At 35.1% G+C, this 25,472-nt stretch overlaps 1 protein-coding gene across 14 annotated transcripts in view; it reads left to right on the top strand.

Moving 5' to 3' along the window:
- LOC115219128 (protein PFC0760c) overlaps nucleotides 1–25,472 on the top strand; it is a 328,821-nt gene that overhangs the window by 119,772 nt on the left and 183,577 nt on the right. For all 14 annotated transcript variants that reach the window (XM_036508956.1, XM_036508957.1, XM_036508958.1 and 11 more), the window contains 2 exons: nucleotides 4,063–4,138; nucleotides 19,506–19,950. In XM_036508956.1, the coding sequence (XP_036364849.1) occupies nucleotides 4,063–4,138; nucleotides 19,506–19,950 (521 nt within the window). The remainder of the gene's footprint in view (nucleotides 1–4,062; nucleotides 4,139–19,505; nucleotides 19,951–25,472) is intronic.

Genomic DNA, 25,472 nt, shown 5'->3' with positions numbered 1-25,472 from the left:
ATATATAGATGTATATTTTTTCACTTCACACTCTTTGCCAATCTATGGCAAAATATACATGCAAACACACACATTTGTGCACATGTACACACACACACACACGATTGGTTTCTGTACAGTTTCCATCTACCAAATTCCACACACAAGGTATTGACCAATCTACTAATTGGCTGGAATACAGAAATCTACTCCCATATTATATTCAATACACATACACATATGGAGCTGGAAATCACTTTTGATTTTATTAGAGGAAGAGGTGACATATATTCTAGTATGAATGAGCCAACAAAGGTACCTCTAAGCAATTGCTTGACTGACAAGAAATAGCAGTCAAAACACCTTCAAATCACTTCTTACCACCTTAAAATGCGAAGTATACATTAGACAATGTAATTCTGGCTCAATTAGAGGTGACTTGGCTTTAAACAACTACCACTACCAGAATTGTAAAAAGTGCACATTTTTAATACTATTAAGATGGTTGGATGAAATAGTTGATGTCTGTCACTTTATATAAAAATATTGCTATAAACAAACAAAAACAAATCTTATGTTTTTACCATCGGAAATATAGCTACTAATAGCCAGGATTTAATTGATCTTATTAGGTGGGTCCAGGAAATTCAATGACACCATAATTAGAAACATGACAGTGCTAATAATAATAGTTATTTTTTAACATTGATAATGTGTTACAAATGTATAGAGTAATGGTATATTAAATTCATTCATTGGTGTTTTCTTTATTGGTCTTGGATCAAAGACCCTTATCATGCAGTTGTATTGAACTCAGAACAATATAGTTGCAAAATAAACTTCTTAACTATACGGCCATATAGTATTGTTTCTTTCTGATTTTGATACCTTATCTTTCTTTCATTTTTTTCTTCATTTACTAATTTTCTATGTGGTTTATTCCTTCATTAATATTGACTTTTTTCTCTTCTTGGGGAAGAGGTGGTATAAAAGGCTGGATATGTTTCCTATGAATTTATAGCTTTCCTCAAAGCATATCTATAGTATCTGCCTGTATGTTTAATATTAGATCATTAAGATTTTTTTTTTTTTGTTTTTTGTTGTTGTTTTTTTGTTGAGAATTTGCTGTAAAAAAGTTTCTGGTTTATAATAGCCCAAAGTAGCAAGAAATATAAACCTAGCAACCAGATGTCATTTAGATGTAAATACAACAGCCTGACTCTGACTGCCAGGCTTATATTTCTCTTTTTGCCTTGAGTTAATTATTGCTGAGGTACACATTTAGAGCAAAAACAGAACATGTTTATATTTCTGAATGATGATATTTGGACATATGTACAGACCACTCTCTCCACAAAGAATCTCTTAGCCTTTTCTTTAGATGTATTTATTTCCTATAAATAAATATATTGTCTCTACTCCACACTGAGCTCCTCCAGCCACCAACAGTTGATTGACTATTGTTTTACATTGGTGCCATCTACTCCCAATTCGTGTTTCCTTAAAGTCATTATCCTCAATAACTTCAATGCATACAACTTCTCTTGAATCTCTGACTCCTCTCACACTAGCACTGCCAAATCAGAGACCCACTTTGCACTGCCTGTACTAGTTAATATATTCACTTATTGTTATACTTGTACACTAACTGGTACACTTACTCTCTAAACACTTTTGGCCTGTTTTTCACTTCCAAACCCAGCCTTTGCCACCCTAGTCATCATAACTTCTGATTTCATTAGATAGTTTGATTTTTTCGTAAGCAGGCAATACAATCTATATCATTCTACTGTACAATAACTCCTACCCATAAACCCATTATTACTTCAAGTCAGCTGACTATCCTTGGCTGTAAATGTATTTCAAACTTTAACCCGTCCTTGATGGCTAAAAAGATGTATGATGCCACCTTTTAGATATATTCCTCCATATGTTGACTCAGAACTTACAACCCTGGCTACATTACATATGTACTTCCAAAGAACACTATCTCAAAAATTTAGAAAAATCATCACACCATCACTTATAAGGAGGCATTTACCCATCATTGCAACTTCTGCAAGGGATTATCAAGAAAACAAAGATATTCTTTGTGAATCACATTACCTGCAAGTTCCCTTATTTTCTAACTGCAGCTTAGCCTTCTGGTTCTTTTCTAAAAGGGTTTCAGCCAACTTTATTGACCCTTCCTGGCCAACACTTCTCAGCTGAGAGAATTCTGTAAGTAGTGCTTCTTTAGATAAAGCCACCACGCTTGCTCATTCAGCTCTACAATGCACACATATACAGCATAATTCTTTGCTTTACACAACCATTCATCCAGTGAAATAAAATGTCCAATATCAGCAGTATTCATACTATTACTTTCTGACAATGGGCTCCAGAGCTAGATCCTGTTTTTACTGAACTTCTCAATTTTTCTCTCTTTTGAGGAGTATCTTCTCCAGACTACAGAAACACATGACAGTGTTCCATTTCAAACTTAACCAACAAGCAATATGATATCTTTGCTCCCAACATTTCAAAGCTGATGGAAGCATTCATAATCAACTATCTACTTTATTACCTTCATTCTCTTACCTCTCTCAGTAGCCATTAGTATATCTTCCTTATAACCAGACTTAGAAGAGACTTACCCTACTAAATGATACATTCTTTAGAATGTCTCATTCTTTAGAACTTGGACAAACACAAATTTATTGTTATGTATATCAGAGGCCTTTGATGATGTCTGAATCGTGTATCAATAGTTAAGTTATCTTGCCTGCTTACAAGCTATATCCATCTCTTTTGGATTGAAAATTTCCTAATGGATCACTTAACTGCAATATGTATCTATCAGGTTCTCTCTCTCTAATTTATGTCTGCTAATTCTGGTATACTGCATAGATTCATTGTTTCTTGTACTCTTTCTTCTCTAAATTGATGACCATCTAACTACAGACATGTTTCTATGAAAATTTACCACCATTCACTCCTCTTAATCTTACACACACTCTCTCTCCCTCCCTCTCTCTGAAGCATTATCTGCATGTAAGAATTACACTCATGCAAGAATTACACTATTTCCATGAAAAGATACTTCAAAAACTTTTTCCAAAGATAGTCTCATTTTCTTAAACAGTCACCAAGACAATCCCTATCCAGGAAACAGTTCTGTACCACACTATCCTTACACATGAACAAGATGTGGCTAAATTCATCAAAATGTTTACAAATGTTATGCCTATGATCTCTCATGGTGAAACATTATCAGAAGCCAGAAATATTTCAGTCTATAAAACTCATGTGTAATTCACATAAGAATACTGTTCACATAACTTTAGCCAACCTGGCGTGGCTGTCTTTCCTCCTCTTGTCATCCATACTGTATATTACTTATACCTAAACTCCTTATTAAATACTTTACCTTACTAATTCTTTTACTCCTCTTCTACCCACTTCTATCAGCTTCAGCCTAGTTAAGTCACAAGCTGAACATCAACTTCATCAACTGCAGTTTAATTTAATAATTTAATGTTCAAGGCGGTGAGCTAGCAGAAACGTTAGCACACCAGGCGAAATGCTTAGCGGTATTTCATCTGTCTTACGTTCTGAGTTCAAATTCCACCAAGGTCGACTTTACATTTCATCCTTTCGGTGTCGATAAATTAAGTACCAGTTGCATACTGGGGTCGATCTAATTGACTGTCTCCCCTCCCCAAAAAGTAGAAAAGTTTTATTTAATATTCCATAATCTCTGTTGTGCTTTCTTCAATGAACTCATAAGAATGATGTCTTTATCAAGAATATTTGAATGTTCTTTATTTCAGTTAATCAAGTTGTCACTTTACCTCAGTATCATATATCTATGGATAGAATGAGTATTAGTAACCACCATCTGTTCTGTATCTTCTAAAGTTGATTTATTTCAGCCACATGATGTTAGTTTTGAGCTGCTGTGTCTTATGTCACCTGTTTTGACATACCTACCTACCTTACTTCAAATCTGTTATCACGTATGGGGTATAATGTTTGTCGCTGTTTTGTTGATATATTGTCTTAATACACATATTCATGGTTCTATTTTAAATATACTTACAGAAAGAAGCTGAAGGGAAAAGTTTTGAAGAAAAAAGCACCTCCCAAATTTCCTGGGGCTGCTAACTGGAAAGTCCAGGTAAGTTGTTTGAGTAATTTTATTGATTAGGTTATGCAACATGGAATTCAACTATAAGTGGCATATACTCCGTGTTGGAGGGTTAAAGGCAGGAAAAAAAATTGATTAGGTTGAGCAATGACTTGCTGTGTAAGACAGGAGCTCCAACTAGTATTCTACTGTTAGTAAGTATTGGGAATGTTGTGCTCAATGGACTATCTTTTACATACAAATATTTCCAAAGTATTTGTGCTATGAGGTATTATTTTTACTGCTAATTGGCTGGAATACAGAAATCTACTCCCATATTATATTCAATACACATACACATGTGGAGCTGGCAATCACCTTTGATTTTATTAGAGGAAGAGATAACATATATTCCAGTATGAATGAGCCAACAAAGGTGCCTCTAAGCAATTGCTTGACTAGCAAGAAATAGCAGTCAAAACACCTTCAAATCACTTCTTACCACCTTAAAAAGCGAAGTATACATTAGACAATGTAATTCTGGCTCAATTAGAGGTGACTTGGCTTTAAACAACTACCACTACCAGAATTGTAAAAAGTGCACATTTTTAACACTATTAAGATGGTTGGATGAAATAGTTGATGTCTGTCACTTTATATAAAAATATTGCTATAAACAAACAAAAAAAAATCTTATGTTTTTACCATCGGAAATATAGCTACTAATAGCCAGGATTTAATTGATCTTATTAGGTGGGTCCAGGAAATTCAATGACACCATAATTAGAAACATGACAGTGCTAATAATAATAGTTATTTTTTAACATTGATAATGTGTTACAAATGTATAGAGTAATGGTATATTAAATTCAGTCATTGGTGTTTAATTTATTAGTCTTGGAGAGGCTGAAGTACAAAGTTGAACTTGCTAAGTTTGGAACTCAGAATGTGAAGGAAAGTATAGGCACAGGTGTGGTTGTGGGATTAGGAAAGTTGCTTCTCAATCATGTGGTCTTGGGTTCATTACCACTACATTGGCAAGTGTCTTCTACTATAGTCTAGGGTGTCTATATATATATATATATATATATATATGTGTGTGTGTGTGTGTGTGGAGGTGCAATGGCCCAGTGGTCATAGGATCACAGTTTTGATTCCCAGACTGGGCATTGTGGGTGTTTATTGAGCGAAAACGCCTAAAGCTCCATGAGGCTCCAGCAGGGGGTGATGGCAATCCCTGCTGTACTCTTTCGCCACAACTTTTTCTCGCTCTTTCTTCTGTTGGCCTGTTCGCTTAGCCAGTGGGGTGGCATCATTTGAAGGCTAAAACAATGCGAAGTGCATTGTGACTAGCGATGCATAGCAACATCTGTTAGCCTGGTTGGTCACGGTGATCACAATGATATATATATACATATATATGTATCAGTCGTGGTTGTGTGGTAAGAAGCTTGCTTCCCAACCACATGGTTCTGGGTTCAGTCACTCTGCATGGCACCGTGGGCAAGTGTCTTCTACTATAGCCTCGGGCCTACTAAAGCCTTGTGAGTGGATTTAGTAGACAGAAACTGAAAGAAGCTTGTATATGTGTGTGCGTGTGTGTCTCAGTGTCTGTGTTTGTCCCCCACCACTGCTTGACAACCAGTGTTGGTTTGTTTATATCCCCATGACTTAGCGGTTCAGCAAAAGTGGCCAATAAAATAAATACTAGGCTTTAAAAAAATGTACTGGAGTCAATTTCTTCAAGGCAGTGCCCCAGCATGACTGCAATAAAATGACTGAAACAAATAAAAGAAAAAATCATACATACATACATTATATATATATAAACACACACACACCTACACAAACATACTTACGTGTGTGTGTGTGTGTACCATTGTCTTGAGATCAAGTAATGGTTGCAAGTGAGCATCACCATCATACAAGCAATGTTGTTCACTTTCAATTTTCTGTGAAATATTACCTTGCTTGGTAACAGGTGAGTGTTGACGACTGGAAGGGTATCTAGTTGTAGAAAGTCTGCCTCAACAAAATTCTGTCCAACCTAGGCAAGTATGGAAAAATAGATGTCAAATGATGATGATTTCTTACAGTTCTATATTCTTTCCTCTTTTCAACTACTCTAATAATAATAATAAAAATAATAAGGATGAGAAGGAGGTAAGAGCGTATTTCTCACTGATACCAAGAGAACACTATAAATTGAAAAAAAAAAGGGTATATTTAATTAAAGCAATCCTAATATATTAACTGAAATTAATAGTGGGGGAGGATGCAGAGTGAGTGTGATAGCTAAAATAAGAATAGGATGGAGGAAATTCAGAGAGTTGTTACCTGTGTTGACCATGAAAGGAAGATTGTATGATGCATGTATACAGGCAGCAATTCTACAAGGTAGTGAGATGTGGGTCCTGAATGCAGAGGACAAGGGAAGGTTAATATGTGCCACTAGATATGTAATGTAAATGTACCTGTTCAACAAAGTGCTAGTGTTCTGAGAGAGAAGTTAGGTATAAGAGGAATTGGTTGCTGTGTGCAAGAAAGAAGACTGTGCTGGTTTGGTCATGTGAGGTGGATGGATGCTGAAAGCTCCATAAAAAAGTGCCAATCTCTGAAAGTGGATAGAACATGTGGACATGGGAGACTCGGGAAGACATGGGATAAAGTACTGAAGAATGACCTCAGGTCACTGAACCTTTCAGGTGAGATGACAAAGGACCAAGATTCCTGGTGCCTTGCTGTACTCAAGAAGACTCACACTTCGCAGCAGAAGTGTTAAGACTGGCCCTTCTGGTGATGTAAAGAACTTGTGGTGGTACCATGTAAAAGCACTTAGCACACTTTGTACAGTGGTTGGTGTTAAGAAGAGCATATAGTCTTAAAAACCTTGCCAAATCAGACTGGAGTCTGGTGCAGCTCCCCAGATTGCCAGCTCTGGTCAAACCGTTCAACCCATGCCAGCATGGACAGTGGACATTAAATGATGGTGACAAGGTGGTGATCTGGAGAATCATTGTCATGCCAGATGAAATGCTTAGTGATGTTTCTTCTGTCTTTACTTTCTGAGTTCAAATTCAACTGAGGTCAACTTCACCTTTCATCCTTTTGGAGTCAATAAAATAAGTACCAGTTTGAGTACTGGGGTCAATGTAATCGATTTACCCACTTCCCGGAAATTGCTGACCTTGTGCCAAAATTTGACACCATTATTTAAGGCAGCGAGCAGGCAGAATCATTAGCACACCAGGCAAAATGCTTAGCAGTATGACATCTAATCAATAAGTATCAGGACTGTTGCCTTAATAACGAAGCTAAAGTATGCAGAGTAAAATACTCTTGGATGAAGAATGAAAGTTACAACTTTCCTATTTTGCTACTCTTTAAGAATATCCTGATAGGTAAGTTATTTTTTATGAAGGCAGATAAAACCAATAGTTAAGAATTTGGCCAATCCTTCCCTCATTAACTGAAAATGATCAGTTGATGATGTTCCAAAGAAAGGAAGCTAACAGCTATTTGCTTTTGTTGTAGTTGACTAACCCCCGACCAGACCTGATTGAGTCGACCTAGGATCAAACGTGTTCTTGTCATAACCATCAACATGTACAGTCATATTTTGAAAACAGGAGGTTGTGGTTTAAAGGAGGATAGGCTGTTATTTCTACAGGGTGGAACAACTACACAATGACCTACCTAATTAGCTCATTGCATTTATTGCTATAATAATGATTCATATACGTCACACATTTATAGAGTAGTTATTGACGTATATAGAGTAGGAAGGGTTTACAGCGCCTGGGAGAAAATACAATTTTTGCACTCCCACCTTAATTAACAGGCATGCCCGTCGCTAAAGGGATGCACTGGACGGCGCTACTCCGCCTTACTATTCAATGGTGTACCCTCAAATTTACAGTGATACACTTATTTCGAAACTCCACTTCAACATTATTACAAATTATTTCCCGCCCAGAATATTCTGAAGCATCCCCTGGCACCAAAGTCTGGCGACGAGCGTGTTGACGGATGCGATACACAAGTTGAATATCTGACTGCTGTTTATAGCATGTCGTTGACCGCTTAAACGCTCGCTTGTTGGCCACGAGAGATTATGTTGTCATTTGAGTAAAGCATCATACTCTTTGCTACTAAGATTATCTAATTTAAAATATCGTCTAAATCGTATGAAAAATATACGATAGTCTGTGCATTCATGTCCATTGCTTTATCTACTTGTTTCTCCCTCTCTCTTTATTTGTATGTGTGTTCGTGTCCATGAATGAGTGGTAACATTAAACAAAAATACATTTGGATTTTGAAATCAAAGAATAAGATATTTCGATATTAACCGTTGTTTTCCTCCCTCAGTACGAACCATCACCTTTTATAGTTCCAGTAGCGAAGTCTGTGAAATGGGATAAAACTCTTTTATATAAATTTATTATATTGATTGTAATGAGTTGATAAGTTAATATAAATATAGGAGTAAAGGAAAACAATTGACAGGCCCACGCAAAAGAAAAAAAAACGTCAATAATTAACTAGACAATCCTTCAAATAATAGCCATAATAATTTCGTAGATTGGTGATACTAATAGACAAGTCGTAGAGGTGATGGTGGAAGTGGTACAGTTGCGTGTGTTGATGACCGAGATACTGTTTAGAATCAATTGAGCAGACATTTGTTGAAAGGATTCCAATTATGACCGCTCTACTTTGGTTTTAGGGACAGTGTATCTAGGACCAATTCATTCAATGCGTCCTTTTAAAAAAATTTTTAGCGGTAAGATATGGTTTGAAGTAAATTTTATTGCTATTTCTAGCCAGTTAGTCTTGATCAACCAGTCCTGTGATTAAGGTTAGTGGAATTGGGGAAATATTCAGATACATTCACGAAAATAAACAAAAGATTTTTTTTTTATATTTCACAAATTCTAAATTATATTAATGCCATACTTTTAATACTACGTACCTCAAAGAACAGCTGTTTGTGCGCGTGTACGCGGACCCACCCACCTAACATGAATACATACAATTTGTCTGTTAACTACATCTCAAGGATGGAGCCTTGTATCTTTGTTGGAAACCGACTTCCTCTTCAGTGGAAGATTTATGATAATTTAAAAAAATAAAAGAGATATACATACATACCTATCTATCTGTTTGTTTATCTATCTATCAATCTATCTATCTCTCTATCTATATATCTCTTTATCTATCTATCTATCTATCTAATTGAGGCTAGCTTAATCTTCATAAAGGACGAAAGATAAAGCTGGCGTCAGCATCTCTTCATTTTCCCTCCGAATGAAATTAAAAAATATATATGCAGCCACTGACATTGTTTAATGAAGAATTCAAATGCTTCCCTTAGCAACATTCTATTATTATTGTTATCAGAGAGTGCGCGTGAGAGATAAAGAAGAAAATATGTCAAAACTTTGATGGAGTTGGGGGTTTAGAGATGAAGTGAGATTGGCGACTAGAGTTACTTCCCTTCGTCTGAGTCAGCTCAAAAACTTTGTGGGAGGATGAAGAAAGTTTTCTGAATCAGACTTCCATTTACACTTACCATCCTGACTACTTCACGCTAATACATGGAAATACGCACTCGTGCGTTTCTTGCTGTTAAAGCATCTACGTTCTATTAACTTAGTATTTCATCCTCAAAGTTGTTGTTTATTTTTTTTGCGTTGCTCTACCAACCATCTAATGTTGATACTTCATGCGGAAAGTTATTGAGGTAGGATGTTGAAAAACTATTTCTCACTGTCAGTTGTCCAATGTGTACTAGTACGTGTGAGTGTGTGTAGTCGCATGCACGATGACATTTGTTGTTTCATGAAAATTCATGATGAGATAATACGCTTTTGATTGATGTAATTTTATTTAACGCTTTTACGCACATCTATACCACTAACTTCTGTGAAGAGGGAAATGTTTTTATAAGTCCTTAGGGAGAATAAATTGACAGAATATTTAGACTCGCGGATAAAATATCTGTTGTTTTTTTTAGACACTGTCTTTTATCCTCTGAGATTAAATCTCATCTTTCTGGAATCATTAAAATGTCAAGTTCTGGAATTGATTCCTATATATAGATATGAATGAAATTGTATCAGAAAATATATACATATATAAACACACACAGATATGTGCCTTTCTTCTAAAAGCTTCGCCTTTAACCTCAGAACTCTGTCATACAATCCTTTTTTGCGGATTTAAAATGTAGACAACTAGTTTTCATCCAAGTATACTCGGAATCATAATTTGACACATTTGCACAACTATCGCGCTTTACTTCTAAAACTCCAGTCAGATTCCGTTGTGAATTTTTTTTTCTTCTAAGTCTCGTTTCCCTTCCTTCCCTTTCGAATACTTTAAATAATAATGTCTGTGACACCAAATTACTTGATGTTGATATGTCAAAATTAGCAGTTTCCAGATCTTTTTTTTTTTTCTTTTTTTTTTTTGTCAAAATTTCTCTCTCTGTCTTATAATACTACTGAAATCGAAAAGAAACGTTTTTAATGTGTGCCTGTGTTAAAATGACCATTGAAATAGTTATTTCTAACAAGTCCAAAGTTTTCAATCTGGAATTATGCGAAGTTCATAAATATTACTTATTTTGTAATTTAGCTGCTTGAATTAACGACACACTCTCTCTCTCTCTCTCCTCTCTCTCTCTCTCTCTCTCTCTCTCTCTCTCTCTCTCTCTCTCTCTCTCTCTCTCTCTTTGAATTTTCAGAGTAATACCTGCTCAATTTTCACTAAGGTAAAAAAAAAAACTCGGGTTTTTTTGCGTGAAATCAAGTACCTTGACCTCCTAATATGCTGCTAATCCCTTATTTTGGTTCGGAAAAAGAGGGGGTTGAAGGGGGTCACCCCTGTCCCGGATTCATTGGAATTTTTTTTTTCTTTGAATGAATTCTTGTGACATCCTAATATGCATTAGGTTATGAAGTTCAGATTATTTATAGAAAATTATAATAAATCAGGACTGTCACAGTTGGAAATCATTTTCTCATAAACTTGACCAAATTAGATTTGGCTTCAACGATACTGATGAGTATACTTTCATTGGTTGACACTTTAAAGTTTTGTTTTTGAAATATAGAACAATCATATTTCTTAAGCATTCCGTATGCATTTAGCTTCCTTGTATTGTTTCTGTTTCGTTTATTTCAATAACTGTAGAACTGCTCTGCATTTGATTACTTTTTCTTCCCTGTTTACATTGTGGAAGATATAAATTCAACTAAAGTAGAATATACGAAACAATTTGAATCAGAGTGGGAATGTATTTTCCTGCTAGCTTCAAGTTATCTTTGACAAGCCCGCTGCAGAATACCGTTCGATGTAAAAGGGTATCTATTTCAGTGTAAGGAAATGTTATCAATTCCGTTGAATCCAGCGCTGTTATCTGAAAGATGCTACAACGTTCTTGAATAACAGTGCAGTTTTCTATCTGGAGAGTTGATTGAGTATATATACATGTGTAAATGTGTGTATCCATACATGTGTATGTAAATGTAGAGATGAGTGTGTAAAAGTCAGTGTTCATATACAAGTGTGTGTTTATATACAAGTAAGTCTGTATATTATAGTGTGTGTGTGTAAGGGCATTGTAATGATTTAATTATTAAGTTGCCTTCAAGTGAAGGCTAACCGAATCAAGGTGAATTCATGTTCTTCATGTAACAACACAAGTCAAGTGTTGATTTAGTTGACAACCCACATAGAATAATCCTAGCTCTGTTGACAACAACATGTGTAAAAACAGCTGTTTTGTGAACAGTATCATATGTAGTAAGGGCTGTATTGTAAATATGTATGAATGTTTATATAACATCACACAATTCACTACCATATAATTAAGTGTGCATGTTACGTTTATATAAATGAGGATAATAATTCAGTATGTGTGAAACTAAATGTAATTGAAACTATCAAAATTAAACAATTTATATGAAAAGTTTTTGATCTTCTATAAACAACGTCTGAAAGATTATTTAGCAGTTTTTGATAAGTTATACTCCAGGTGCTTGTCTGGACTTTATCTCACCAAACAGTTTCACTTTTCATTTTACACCTAACAAATTCACTTCTACACATTCCGTTCATTTTACTCTGACCTGCAGTAACTACAATAGTTTAAAATGTATAAAGAAGGTGCAAAATTTTAAGTTCACAATTTTAAGTTCCCCTTCCCCTTTTTTTAAAAGAAAAGACATAAGTATTAAGAAAGATTGAAACAAATAAAGTAGTGAAATACTTTTTTAAAAAAATTTTAAACCTATGAAAGGAACAAGTCATGATCTTACTGAGGTCAGCCTTGCTGAATTTATGGAGATTCAGAAGTTTGGTGAAGAATCCTTTTCTATTTTTGGTACCAAGTCATCACTGCTCTTTATTCTTTGTGAAATTAACCCGTTTTTCAAGAATGTTTTAGTTTTCTTTTTCTTTTAATTGGTGGGTGGGACAGAATAAGTGGTTTGATCTTTAGCATTTGTTACTATAAGATTGTTAAAGAAACATCATGTTTTGATTATATGTAGCAATTGTAAATTGGTGTAAAAGCTTAAGTCAAAGAAGGAAAAGCAGAATTATTTTGGTGAAAACTAGGCTGTTCAAAAACAAAAACCACTAAGGTACAAATACCTATTTCTTTACTACCCACAAGGGGCTAAACACAGAGGAGACAAACAAGGACAGACAGACGGATTAAGTCGATTATATCAACCCCAGAGCGTAACTAGTACTTAATTTATCGACTCTGAAAGGATGAAAGGTAAAGTCAACCTCGGCGGAATTTGAACTCAGAACGTAATGGCAGATGAAATACGGCTACGCATTTCGCCCAGCATGCTAACGTTTCTGCCAGCTTGCCGCCTTCAAAACCACTAAGGTACAAATACCAAGTAATACATGTAAAATGCCAGTCTACATGTTTTTCTATATGTATCTTTTTGTTCTGAGTTCAAAATCAATGGAGATGGGATAGACCAAATAGGTTATGTCACTCTCTTTTAGAAAATATACTTTGTGTCTAGTAAAAAAATCCTGTGTTGCTTAAAATGTGTATTGTATTAGGTAAACTTACTGTTAGTTCTTTGTGTAAAGTACATGCCCCATTAGAATTTTCTGCAATGATATAATTTTATAGGTAATCTGAGACATCTTCTTCAGAACCCTCTTAAATTCTTGTTATTGACTGGCATATGAAATTCTGAAAATGTCATAATTGTAGCTTTTCTCAAATAAATCACACACACACACACACAATGCACATTTACACATACAACTAATGCATTTATTCACGATTAGATAACATTTTTGCTGGGGGGGGGTTGTTTTTTTAATGCTATTGTAAATTCCTGGCAAGCTAAGACTGCAAACTCTTCAACTGACTTTGTTTCATTTCACCAACATCATTAATGTTTCATGAAAGGCATAGATGTTCTCTATGTTTTAAATCTGAGTTTTATACTTTGGGGAAAATCAATACTCTTTGGCTTTGTAACAACTCTTTGGTATATGTTTATTACCTAGTTTGATAGACTGGAAAACCACTTAGCCAAGTATGTAAATGATTACAAACCAACAAGGAAGTCTGTGTGTGGCTGCTTAAGCTGCTAGAAATAGCAACCAAATTTCACTTAAATTAAACCCTTCTGTTTTAAAAATGATATCTAAAATTATTTTGGACAGTGTATATAGTGCCTGAAAAGAAAAAGACAAATGGTCACAGGCTAAAACTTCTTTGACAATAGGTCTGCTCTAAAACTATCAGGCTAAACAACTTATAGCAAAATAAATTAACATTGTTCTTGCTGAGTTGGTGAGTTCATATATCATTTATAGCACCATGCTAAGGAAGTCACTAAACCTCATGTATCTCAATCATCTGACAGCGAAGCAGACAAGGGTTGTGATGACTAAGATCAGCACCATCCCTACAACAATTGAATGCTAGTTAATAGATTGGAACATAGTTGGTAGTAAATTTTACTGAGGAATTAATTTAACAGTAGGTATAAGAAAGAACTGAAGGCAATTTAGTTTAACAATGGAATTCAGTTCCATTTATTATTGCAATTTATTTTATTCATGATGAGTGATTGCAAGTAAAATTTATTGCAGTTCAATTTTAATTTACAAATGTAAGACATCAAATCTTATGATTGAAAGCAATGTAGATGGGGACATTATCATTTATATCAAGACTACTCTGCTAATAATAAGGTCCCACTGTGTGGTACCTTGGGCAGGTGTCTTCTACTAAAGCCTTAGGCCGACCAAAGCCTTGTGAGTGGATTTGGTAGACGGAAACTGAAAGAAGCCCATCGTATATATGTATATGTATACATATGTGTGTTTGTGTTTGACAACCGATGCTGGTGTGTTTACGTCCCCGTAACTTAGCGGTTCGGCAAAAGAGACCGATAGTATAAGTACTACGCTTACAAAGAATAAGTCTTGGGGGCGATTCGCACGACTAAAAGCAGTGCTCCAGTATGGCTGCAGTCAAATGACTGAAACAAGTAAAATAGTAAAAAGAGTAATGATGCACCATTTCCCTGCAATATTTGCAAATGATTTCTTACTTTGGTACAAAGTAACAGATTTATAGGAAACTGGCAGTAATAGAAATGGTGATAGTTTCTTACATAAAAACAAGGCTACAATTTTAAAAGGGAGGAGTAGAATCAATACATGTAAAGAACTGGTACTTAATGGCCTTCGGATTGACACTATCATCATCATCATCCAGTGTTTTAAATCTGGGTTTTGTCCCCAATGCCATAGCAACAGAGGTAGGCAGGTGCAGCCCACCCCAACCTTTGGGCTGGCTGACTGGTGCCCATTCTCCTTTGCTATCATGAGGCTTTTTCTGGGGCTGGATTTTCTACAGGGAGCATGCCCTTACTTACCCCCAACCTCAGTTACTAGACATGAGTGGTCCCGAGACCAAGGCTTTTACCACGATCTTTAAGAAATGTGATGGAAAATTACCTCAGGAAGGTAGGGACACTACTCCCTGAGACCCCTTTCAGAGCCCCCCCCCCCCAACCTAGATAGTGGAATGCAAAGCTAACCCCGGACTCAGAATGTAGACGAAGCTAAAAACTAGTGAAAAAGTACTGTTGGCCTTTGAGATGTGGGGAGTGTGAGTGGAAAGAATATATGCTACAGATAATGCCATTCTGTAGAAGGATGGTGAAGTCTGAAACACATGAACAAGTTAAATTATGGAATTGGTTGAAGAAGTATTTAAGTGAATGTAAAAAAATTGGGCCATGTGAAGTCAAAATGATGCTGAAATAATATTAAAAATAGTGTGAAAAAAAATTAAGTGTTTAAACTGTGCTAGTTTGTACCTTCCTCCATAATATAGATTAAAAGTAACATGAAAAGTGGGGTGGAAAATTATGATCTTGCTTTGGTCTAAAATTTTGCACTTAGAACCTGAGGAAATAGATCGCTAATTAACCTAGTGCTTATATGTGCAGAAGTATACACACTTCTTTGGTGTGGTGAGTGATTTAGGGTCATTATGGAGGTCTTGAGAACCATAAAAAGATATTTGGTTTTTTTTAAATTTTGTTTAGTAGAAAATATTGACTAATTATAAATACATCAAGTAGCATTGCAACAACTTATGTCTTGTCTCTTGATTTATGTTATTTAGCTTCATTTTGTAGAAAGGTTACATTATGGTCTAGAACAGTGATTCCCAACATGGGGCATATTCTCCACTGGTGGGACATAAGATCCAAAGTTTTTTCTTTTCTTTTTTTTTATAGTATGACATGGAATTGTGAAAATTTTGTTTTCACAGCAAACATACTAAACCTATACATTTTTCCAATCACCATTGGGGCATACATTTTTCTGGAAAGTTATTAGGCAACACTGGTCTAGAGGTTGAAGTGATCTGACGGACCACTGGTTTAGAAGCAAGTTTCTAACAGGCAGTACTTGACATCCATTACTTTGTCTGTTTCTAGGGGATGAATGATATTTGTTGTCTGTTGTTGGAAATTTGAATATTATGTGTATTCTTTAAACCAGTGGTTCTCAACCAGGTTCCATGTGACTGCTGAGGGTCCACACAAACAAAACAGTAAATTGGAGGTCCATGATAGTATTTTAGGGGTTAATGAAAAAATTTTGTTTCCAATGTATTTATTGCAAGAAACAACTAGGTTTCTTCCCAATCACATAGTTCCAGGTTCAATTCCACTGCATTGCACCTTGGGAAAATGTTTTCTACTATAGCCTTGGGCTGACCAAAGCCTTGTAAATGAATTTGGTAGATGGCACTGAAAGAAAAAAGTGGATTTGGTAGACGGAAACTAAACGAAGCCGGTCGTACATATGTATGTGTGTGTATATGTTTGTGTGATTGTGTTTCATCCCCCAATATTGCTTGACAACTGAAGTTGGTGTGTTTACATCCCCCATAACTTAACGGTTCGGCATAAGAGACCGATAGAATAAGTACTAGGCTTACAAAAAATTAGTCCTGGAGCCGACTAAATATGGTGCTCCAGCATGGCCACAGTCAAATGACTGAAACAAGTAAAAGAGTGTCTTTGTTTGTGTTTGTCTCCTAGCACCACTTGACAACTGGTGTTGGTGTGTTTACATCCCCATAACTTAGTAGTTTGGGAAAAAGAGACCAATAGAATGAAGTCCTGGGGCCACTTGTTTGACTAAAACCCTTCATAGCAGTGCCCGAACATGGCTGTAATCAAATGACTGGAACGAGTAAAAGATAAAAGATAGTTCAGTGTGTCTCTAACCACTGTGACATGTTCTCTCAGTGCTATTGCAAACCTACACAAGTACAAGTGTGAAGAATGAAATAGGAATTTTGGAAGAAGTACCAATAAAACTAATTTTTAAATATCAAATAATTATGGGGATCCACCTGAATAAAATAGTAATCGAAGGGGTCCATAGGTAAAAAAAAAAAAAAAAAGTTGAGAACCACTGCTTTAACCCTTTCATTACCAACTGGACTGAATCTGGCTCTGTAGTACAAATGTCTTGTTTTCATAAGTTCTGAATTAAAATCTTCCACTAACCCTTTGTCACAATTTATGTTCCAAACACTGGCTGAATGATAAGTTATTTTACTAAATTCTTTGTTATATTTAAAGTAATTGAAAGAAACACAGAGCATCTTAAAATAAATACAGTAACGAAAGGGTTAAACCGCTTCAGTTACATTACTAATATCCTCAAGAAAAGTGTAATCATCATAACTTTTCATACCTCCTGTATCTCTTAGAAGTCTTTGACTTTACACAAATTTAGTAAATCGTTACAATAAGTGACTGTTTGGTAAGAACAGTAAAGTGTGGAATGAAATATCATGTGCTGTTTACTTAGTGTCACTTCTATAGATTTTTACATGAAGAAAGTCAGAGCATTCAATACATAGAGTGAAAGATGTTAAATTATATAATTCCTTAGTGATAATTCATCATGGATTATAGTTTCATATCCTGGGAAGCTGTTTAATTAATAACTCAACCTCCATGAATTGTAATTTTTTTGATATAGTCTCCAGTATTGTATTATGAGTTTAAAATATGATTATGGGTGTAACTGATTACATATTTTGTTGGGGGTGAGTTATTTCCCTTGGTTAACTAAACGTGAAGTGGGTGCAGGTTTATGATGAGTAAGGAGGAAGGGTTTGTTTGTTCCTTCTCAAGCCATGCCTGGGTCATAAGGGCCAATTTCCTGGTTTTATTGGCATATAAATATATCAATAAAAAACAATAAGAAACAAAACTTCTTGCTATCAGATAAAACTACAAACCTTTTTACAGCAGTAAATAATTCCTATAACTAACTCTTAATAAGAACATTATAGATATATAAGGTATTTAATAGAAATATCATTAAGGGTAGTTATAGTTGCACCAAAAAATCATTGCTGCTTTTATAGCCAATATAAACAAAAGAGAACTTCTCATTACAAACATACAAAATTCTCCTGAGTGTAATTCCAAAAACCCAAATATCTCAGTTTCTATTTCTAGCAAGATGAGCAGCCATTTAGAGGCTCGCATAATTAACTATTATATATATGAATATTAATCAGTGGTTAGTTATTATTTAACTTCAGTTGAAATTTTTCATATACTAAAGATGTATTCTGTTTCTTATTTCTTACTCTTATTGTTTAACCTCTGGTAATCCTAGTTAAGCAAATAATTCTGACCATCCAGTATCCTATTTTGTTTTGTTCTTAAAGTTAGTAAAATGTGATTTGAGAGAGACTTGACTACTATTTCTAACTGCCAAATGATCATGCGTTTTGTGGAATGAGAGTTAAATTTTCAGGCGGGGGTGGGGGCACCCTAATACAATTGTCTGATGTATGAAATCACAGTTCATTAACAAAGGTACTATTTTACATCCTCACCTCAAAAATTGAAAACAGCTAGCAGTCTCTTGTTTTCCTGGCTGTTCATATTTGCTTCCATGGCTCACAAACACAGACTATTGATTTAGTGATTGTTATAACAAGTGTAATATGTGTGTTTATGTGTATAAAAAAACTCTACTTTTTTTATAGTAATGCTCAATTTTTTTGCCCATCATAATTTCATAGTCTCTTTTTTTTTTTGCTTCTTCTAGTATTTCTATAATTTACATCAATGTCCAAAATTTGCTAATTATACTTGAAGCCCTCACATTAAATCAATCTCAGTATTCTATTTTTCACCTTAAAGTCCCACAATAAGCATCAAAAACAAAGTTTTAATTCTAAAAACCAATGTATTTGCAATACATTAACTCCCAAATTTTCAAACTCTACATTAATTGTACACAACAGTACTTACCTTCTCCATCATCTTGGCTCAGTAGTTCTTATCTCATCCTCAAAAGTACACTGTTTCGCTGCTAAAAAAATACTTGATCCTCAGTTCTTCAGTCAAAAGGAATTGTTCACTGCTGTTAGTTATGAAAGCCCAGTAGAATTAACTAGTTTCGTTAGCTTAGTGTATTTCCTAAAGGTTTAGCTTAAAGATGGATGACTTCAGCATGGAGAAGGATAGGCTCAGTTATTAGAAACACTTTAGGTACAACACATTGAGACAAATTTTGTTGTATACTATAATATATGGGTTACCTAGCAGCTACTTGGTAACTTAATAGGAGCTGCTGTTCCTATTAAGAGTGATACCTTAAAACAATAAGGAAGATGCCTCACATTTCCAAATTCAATTACTACTAAGATGGATTTTTGCTTTATAACCAATGAAAGTAAGTCTTTAACATAAGTATCCAAAATACACCAAGTTTTGTAACCTCCCTCTTTTACGAAAAGCAATTTTGTCTTTTTTTTAAACCAAAAATATTTATTACTTATTTTGCTTTTGTTATTCAGGATGGTGATGATGACATAAAGATAATGATATCAGAAAAGAAATCATCTCCATCAACAGCAGAGATACCAAGTAACATTGGAGTAGATCAACATATCAACAGCCCTGTGGATATGGTCTCTTCTTACCCTGAACAAAGCTCACTAAATGAAGAGCATTCGCCTCTCAAAGAGAAACCAAATAAAAAGAGTCTTTCAAAACTTGTCCGAAAGGGCAAAGATAAAATCCCTGTGGTTCAAGTGCCTCCTCAGATCAATGGACAGGACTTGACATATGATGACAAGATCAAGGTTGATCCTTCTTCTTCTTCTTCTCCATTCAACTGCATTCCTCAATTAGAGACGAGCCTTTCTTCGGATTCTTACCCAGAAATGGCTCCAGATTTCGTTGCTGATGAAACAGATTCTCAAGATATTGCAAATGAAGGATTTGTACCCGCTTCAGAAGGTAAAAGAGATTTTGTTTTTATTTCTATCTTTTGTTTTATCAACTCTTTTTGCTTATGATTGTAGCATCCTTTATGCTAATTATATATTATATATGATTGGTGATAATGATATATTTTATTGGTTTTTTTTTGTTTTTCATATTATATACTGTCTTGTTTCAAAGACTGTGATCTTTTCACTGATCTCTGCAATATTTTTTCTAACACACAATTTCAGCTTTAGCTTTGCCTGCCAAATATATATATACAAGATAGATTTTGCATTAATTTTTATTTATTTCATAGTGTATGTTTGGTAGTCTATAAAATACCTCCAAATTTTCATTAATTAGTGGAAGAAATATTTTCATTTGTTTTGAATACCTAGAACAACTTTAATGAAAGTAAGATGAGGACAAATTAAAAACTTGGGAGAATGAAGACAGAATAGTTTGTGAAATGCACTAATCATTCAAAATCAAGTCTTGGGAGGCTTACCTTCTACACCTCAAGTTTTCCACCATCTTTGTCCTTATTCATTCTATAATATTGCTCAAACCCACTCTTGTGCTCTTCTTATTCCTATTTTATCAGTATTTGTCCATGCATGTCTGTTTATTAAAGGTAGGGTTTCATGGTGTTGTTTTATATGACCAAACCACTTCATTTATAGCCTTTTCAAACTGACAGAAGAGTTTCTTGGCTTACAAGTCTTCTCAAGTATTTCTTCACTAGTACACTCACTAATTTGATGTTCTGTGTAGGGAATGCAAGTTGAAATTCCTTTCACTTAAAAAAGAAATTTTTATTGCTTTAATAATGTGCTTAATATATGTGTGTATCTGTGTGTATATTTAACAACATATATTATATATCTATGCCGGTGGCACAGTCGGTTAGCACGCTGTACTTATAGACAGTACCTTCTTTGTGTTGTTCACAAAACAGGAGATGTGCGGAGGTTGTGAGTTCGAGCCTCACCCAGGGCAGATATTTTTAATGGCGGTGCCCAGCATGGCCACAGCTCGTGAGCTGAAACTAGATAAAGATAAAGAAGATATATTATTATATCAGTCAGTAGTTCATATATCTGAAAAAGAAGCAGACTCTAAAACATTAGCGTAAAAATATTTAGAAAGTTTTTTTTTTTTTATGGCTGGTCAGAAAGTGACCATTGGTTTCAGACTGATAAAGCTCTTAACTGTATAGGCAACTATATAGCTAAGAGCTTTATTGGTGCAAAACCAATGATCACTCTCTGACTGGCCATAACCTTCTAAATATATATTGTTTGATGTGATACAGTCATTTTGTTTTTTTTTTGTTTTTTTTAAGGAGATATAGACTACTAACTTCAGTCCAATATATTATTGATTTTTATATCATTCATACATATGAATGAAAAGCAAAGTCAAACTTAAGATTCGAAATGATGTATAGTTTATGGTTCACTTGCATTTGTATCAAATCTCTCCTTCTCCTATAGAATAGAAAATGAATCTGTTTATAAAGAAAAATTGGATCTTTTCATCCAAATTGTTTACATAGGCAATAAGTAGGAATATCAAACTGTTGATTTAAGTCTATTATTTTTATTCGTTTTATTTAACAGTGGTGGATTTAAGCATAGTAATTCAAAGCTTTAAACTAGATACGCAAAAATAATGTTGTAGTACTGGTATATTAGTTACTTCCTGCTTCACTAAGTTGCGCAATCATGGTAGTATGTGTGTGTATGTGTGAGAGGGATAACTTTATCTCTACATCTGCTGCAATTAGTTGGAGGATAGAACCATATGAACAAGCTACTTCTTCAACACAATGTTCTACCATTACTTCCTTTGTCCCACCACCAACAACAACACCAAAATCACCTCCCACTGTATAGCCAATGTGCTTTTAGTGTTTACTCCACTGACATGTTTAGTATTTATAACCCTTATCATTACCACCATCATTACTGTGAGCCAACAAGTAGTCTCTACAATCACTTGACCTGCTAGTGATAAAGAAATCTCTCTCTTAAATTATCATTTTAAATAAAAAATAAAGGAGTAATAGATAAGGTAGCTGAGTAGAGATTACCGCTAGAACATCTGCTTGTTCATGGCTGGTCTGAAGTTGTTAAACAACCATTGTTTCTTTAGTGTATTTTTGTTTCCATGATAGCTTGGGCTGAAAAGATCTTCAGTTTCACCATATATCCTGTATTGTAATCCTGTGTTAGACATGTAAGCAATGATGTCTTTGAGATCCAGTGTTCCCCACTTTGATAGAAGAAACTGCTATGTACTACAACAGATTTTAAAATGAAGCAAATGAACATTTAAAAAGTTTTTCATTTAAATTGTGAATAAGGAATTGAGAGGAAAACTTTGGTTTTAGTTATGTAGTTTCATAAAAACATCTACATTTCCTGATGATTTTGAAACTCATTCCCTTATTTTGTTCATCATCATCATCGTTTAACATCCGTTTTCCATGCTAGCACGGGTTGGACGGTTCGACTGGGGTCTGAGAAGCCAGGAGGCTGCACCAGGGTCCAGTATGATATGGCAGTGTTTCTACAGCTGGATGCCCTTCCTAATGCTAACCACTCCGTGAGTGTAGTGGGTGCTTTTTACGTGCCACCGGCACAGGTGCCAGACGAGGCTGGCAGTGGCCACGATCGGTTGGTGCTTTTTACATGCCACTGGCACAGAAACCAGTCAAGGCGGCGCTGGCATCGGCCACAGTTGGATGGTGCCTTTTACATGCCCCCAGCACAGGCATCACAACTACAATTTCCATTTGATATTTATTTTCATGTTGATGTTGTTATACACAGCAGGTCATGAATAAATATTAATTATGTCAAAATTAGAGGAATGGAAAATTTGTCACATGACTTTTTTGTTTTTTCCAAGTACATTACCTGCACTAGTGAAATGGCTTCAACTGTAATTGAAACTGTATTATATCTTACCCTGAGTTTATTCTGGTGCATGCAAGTTATTTCCAACTGAGAAATTAGTTGATAATTTAAGAAAAAAACAGTAAACCATTTTTAGAATAAAGCAGTTTTATAGGTACAGGCATGGCTGTGTGGTAAGAAGCTTGCTTCCCAACAACATGGGTGCAGGTTCAGTCCCACTGTGTGGTGCCTTGGGCTAGTGTCTTCTACTATAGCCTCAGGCCAACCAAGACAGAAACTGTATGTATGTGTGTGTGTGTGTGTGTGTCTGTGTCCCACAACCACCACTGATTGACAACTGGTGTTGGTTTGTTTATAACTCTGTAACTTAGCAGTTTGGCAAAAAGAGACCGATAGAATAAGTATCAGGCTCAAAAGCAAAATAAGAACTGAGGTCAACTCATTTGACTTAAAGTTCTTCAAGGTGGTGCCCCAATGTGGTGCAGTCTAATGATTGAAACAGATAAGATAAAAATACAAGACTGGATAACTGGTTCATCACAAGGACAACCTATCAAAATTTTCCTCGTCTCATTTGTGCTGGCAGAAATACAACCTGGACTAAATATATCGATTAAAAAGCTCATCTAGCATCAATTGAACAAATAACTCTTAAATATTTTCCCCAAGTATGTCTGCTAATTATGATAATGTTTTCAAGGGGCTGATATCGCCAGATTCTCCATCTCCTGTAGAACTGCCACTTGATTATGTGATCCTTTATAGAAATGATCCTAAGAGGTCATCACCTGCAATGAGGGGCAACACAGCCAATGCACTGGGAATGGGTAGTTACTGAGGTTTCGGTGTGATCAGCCAAGTCAAGGACATAGCAAATAATTTCTTTAGCTAAGTCAGTAGAGGATACTGTTAGCTTGAATAAGATTGCAAGTTTGTTTTTGTCAAGAGGTAGAATAATTCTGATCACATACAAGCATGCAAAGCATAAGTAATGTCACAATGTCAATTGTATGTATGTACATCTATAATCATCATCCCTTAACATTTGTTTTCCATGCTAGCATAGGTTGGAAAGTTTGACCAGAGGTGGCAAGCTGGAAAGCTGTACCAGGTTCCAGTTTGATTTGGCTTGGTTTTTGTTTCTCTTCCTAATGCCAGCTGCTTTACAGAATGTGCTAGATGCTTTTAACATGGCACTGGCATGAGTACTTTTTGCATGACACCATCATCATCATCATTATCATATGTTCACTTTCCATGCTGGCATGGGTTGGACAGTTTGACTGAAAACTGGAAATCTGGGGGTTGCACCAGCTTCCGACCTGATTTGACAAGGTTTCTGAGGCTGGATGCCATTCATAACACCAATCACTCCGAGAGTGTAGTGTGTGTTTTTATGTACCACTGGTATGGGTGTCAGTAACCTGACACTAGCATTTTGCCTGTGCTCAGATAAAAAGTGGGATGAGCTTTATCAGCTTCAAAAATACCCAAGATATGCTGTGTCTTGGCTGTAATCCTACACCTCCATGTGGGGTTCAGGGCTCCACCAGAGTGTAAATGTGTGTGTGATATCTACAGTCAAGACTGCAGGTTTAAATGATTAGGCTTCCTAATCATTTCAGCACTTGCTCTTCATCTTCTTCCACAGGTGTGCTCAGTCTGCAATGCTGATGGATGCCTCTTAGATGCCTACATATGTACTTATGTACATACATGCATGCAGGCAAACAAATAGACAGGTGGTGGTATGTGTGGTATATACGAGTGTGCATGTTATTACATTTCTCTCGGCTTTTTTCTATGACATAATTACACATACACACACATACAAATCCAAATGCTTTATCTCAGGGAATGACTCATTTCTTTACCCTGCCAAGTTAAGTGTTTACATTTCTTTTTTTTTTTAAGTCTTTTCAATTTTTGTTAATATATTTTCTCTCTCTTCTATTACCTCAAATATCAAAGGACAGATACACTTAGATATAATTTATTCCACTTAGCAAACATTTTGATAGTCTTTCTACTACATAACAACAACAACAGTGTTAACTACAATATTCCAAAATTTTCTAATAACAAAAATCTTATATGTACATATACATATAGAAGCATACATGCATACACATATATACACGCATGCACAGTGACTTTGCTTTGTTTAAAAATGAGGATATACTGATGAGTAAACTTCAATTATTTCCGTTTATTTAATTACTGATGATTCAAAACTACATATAGACAAAATGAGAATTTTTTATTTTTTCAAATAGTGTTAAGTTTAAACACACAAAAATTTTAATTAGCATTATGCAGTCATTGAAAGCACAGTATATAATCCATTTTCTTAACCCTTTCATTATCATTTCTCTGTTCAAATACACTGCCTTTATTTCAATTAATTTTTTAGATAATGCAGAATTTCGTAAAATAACTCTGTCACTATTAAGCTGGTGTTTGGTACATAAATTAACACAAAATTTTAACGGAAAGTTTTTAACTTAGAATATTTTAAAATATAAATTTTATGATGACAGAGTACCAAGATATGTGTTGCGTTGTTGTACTCGAGAAGACCTGCCCACCACAACAGAATTAAGACCCTAAAATCAAGGTGCCACACAA

Source organism: Octopus sinensis, linkage group LG14 (genome assembly GCF_006345805.1).
Source record: "Octopus sinensis linkage group LG14, ASM634580v1, whole genome shotgun sequence".
Lineage (NCBI taxonomy): Eukaryota > Metazoa > Mollusca > Cephalopoda > Octopoda > Octopodidae > Octopus > Octopus sinensis.
The sequence above is the reverse complement of the archived record's forward strand: the minus strand, read 5'-3'. Positions and strand labels throughout refer to the sequence as shown.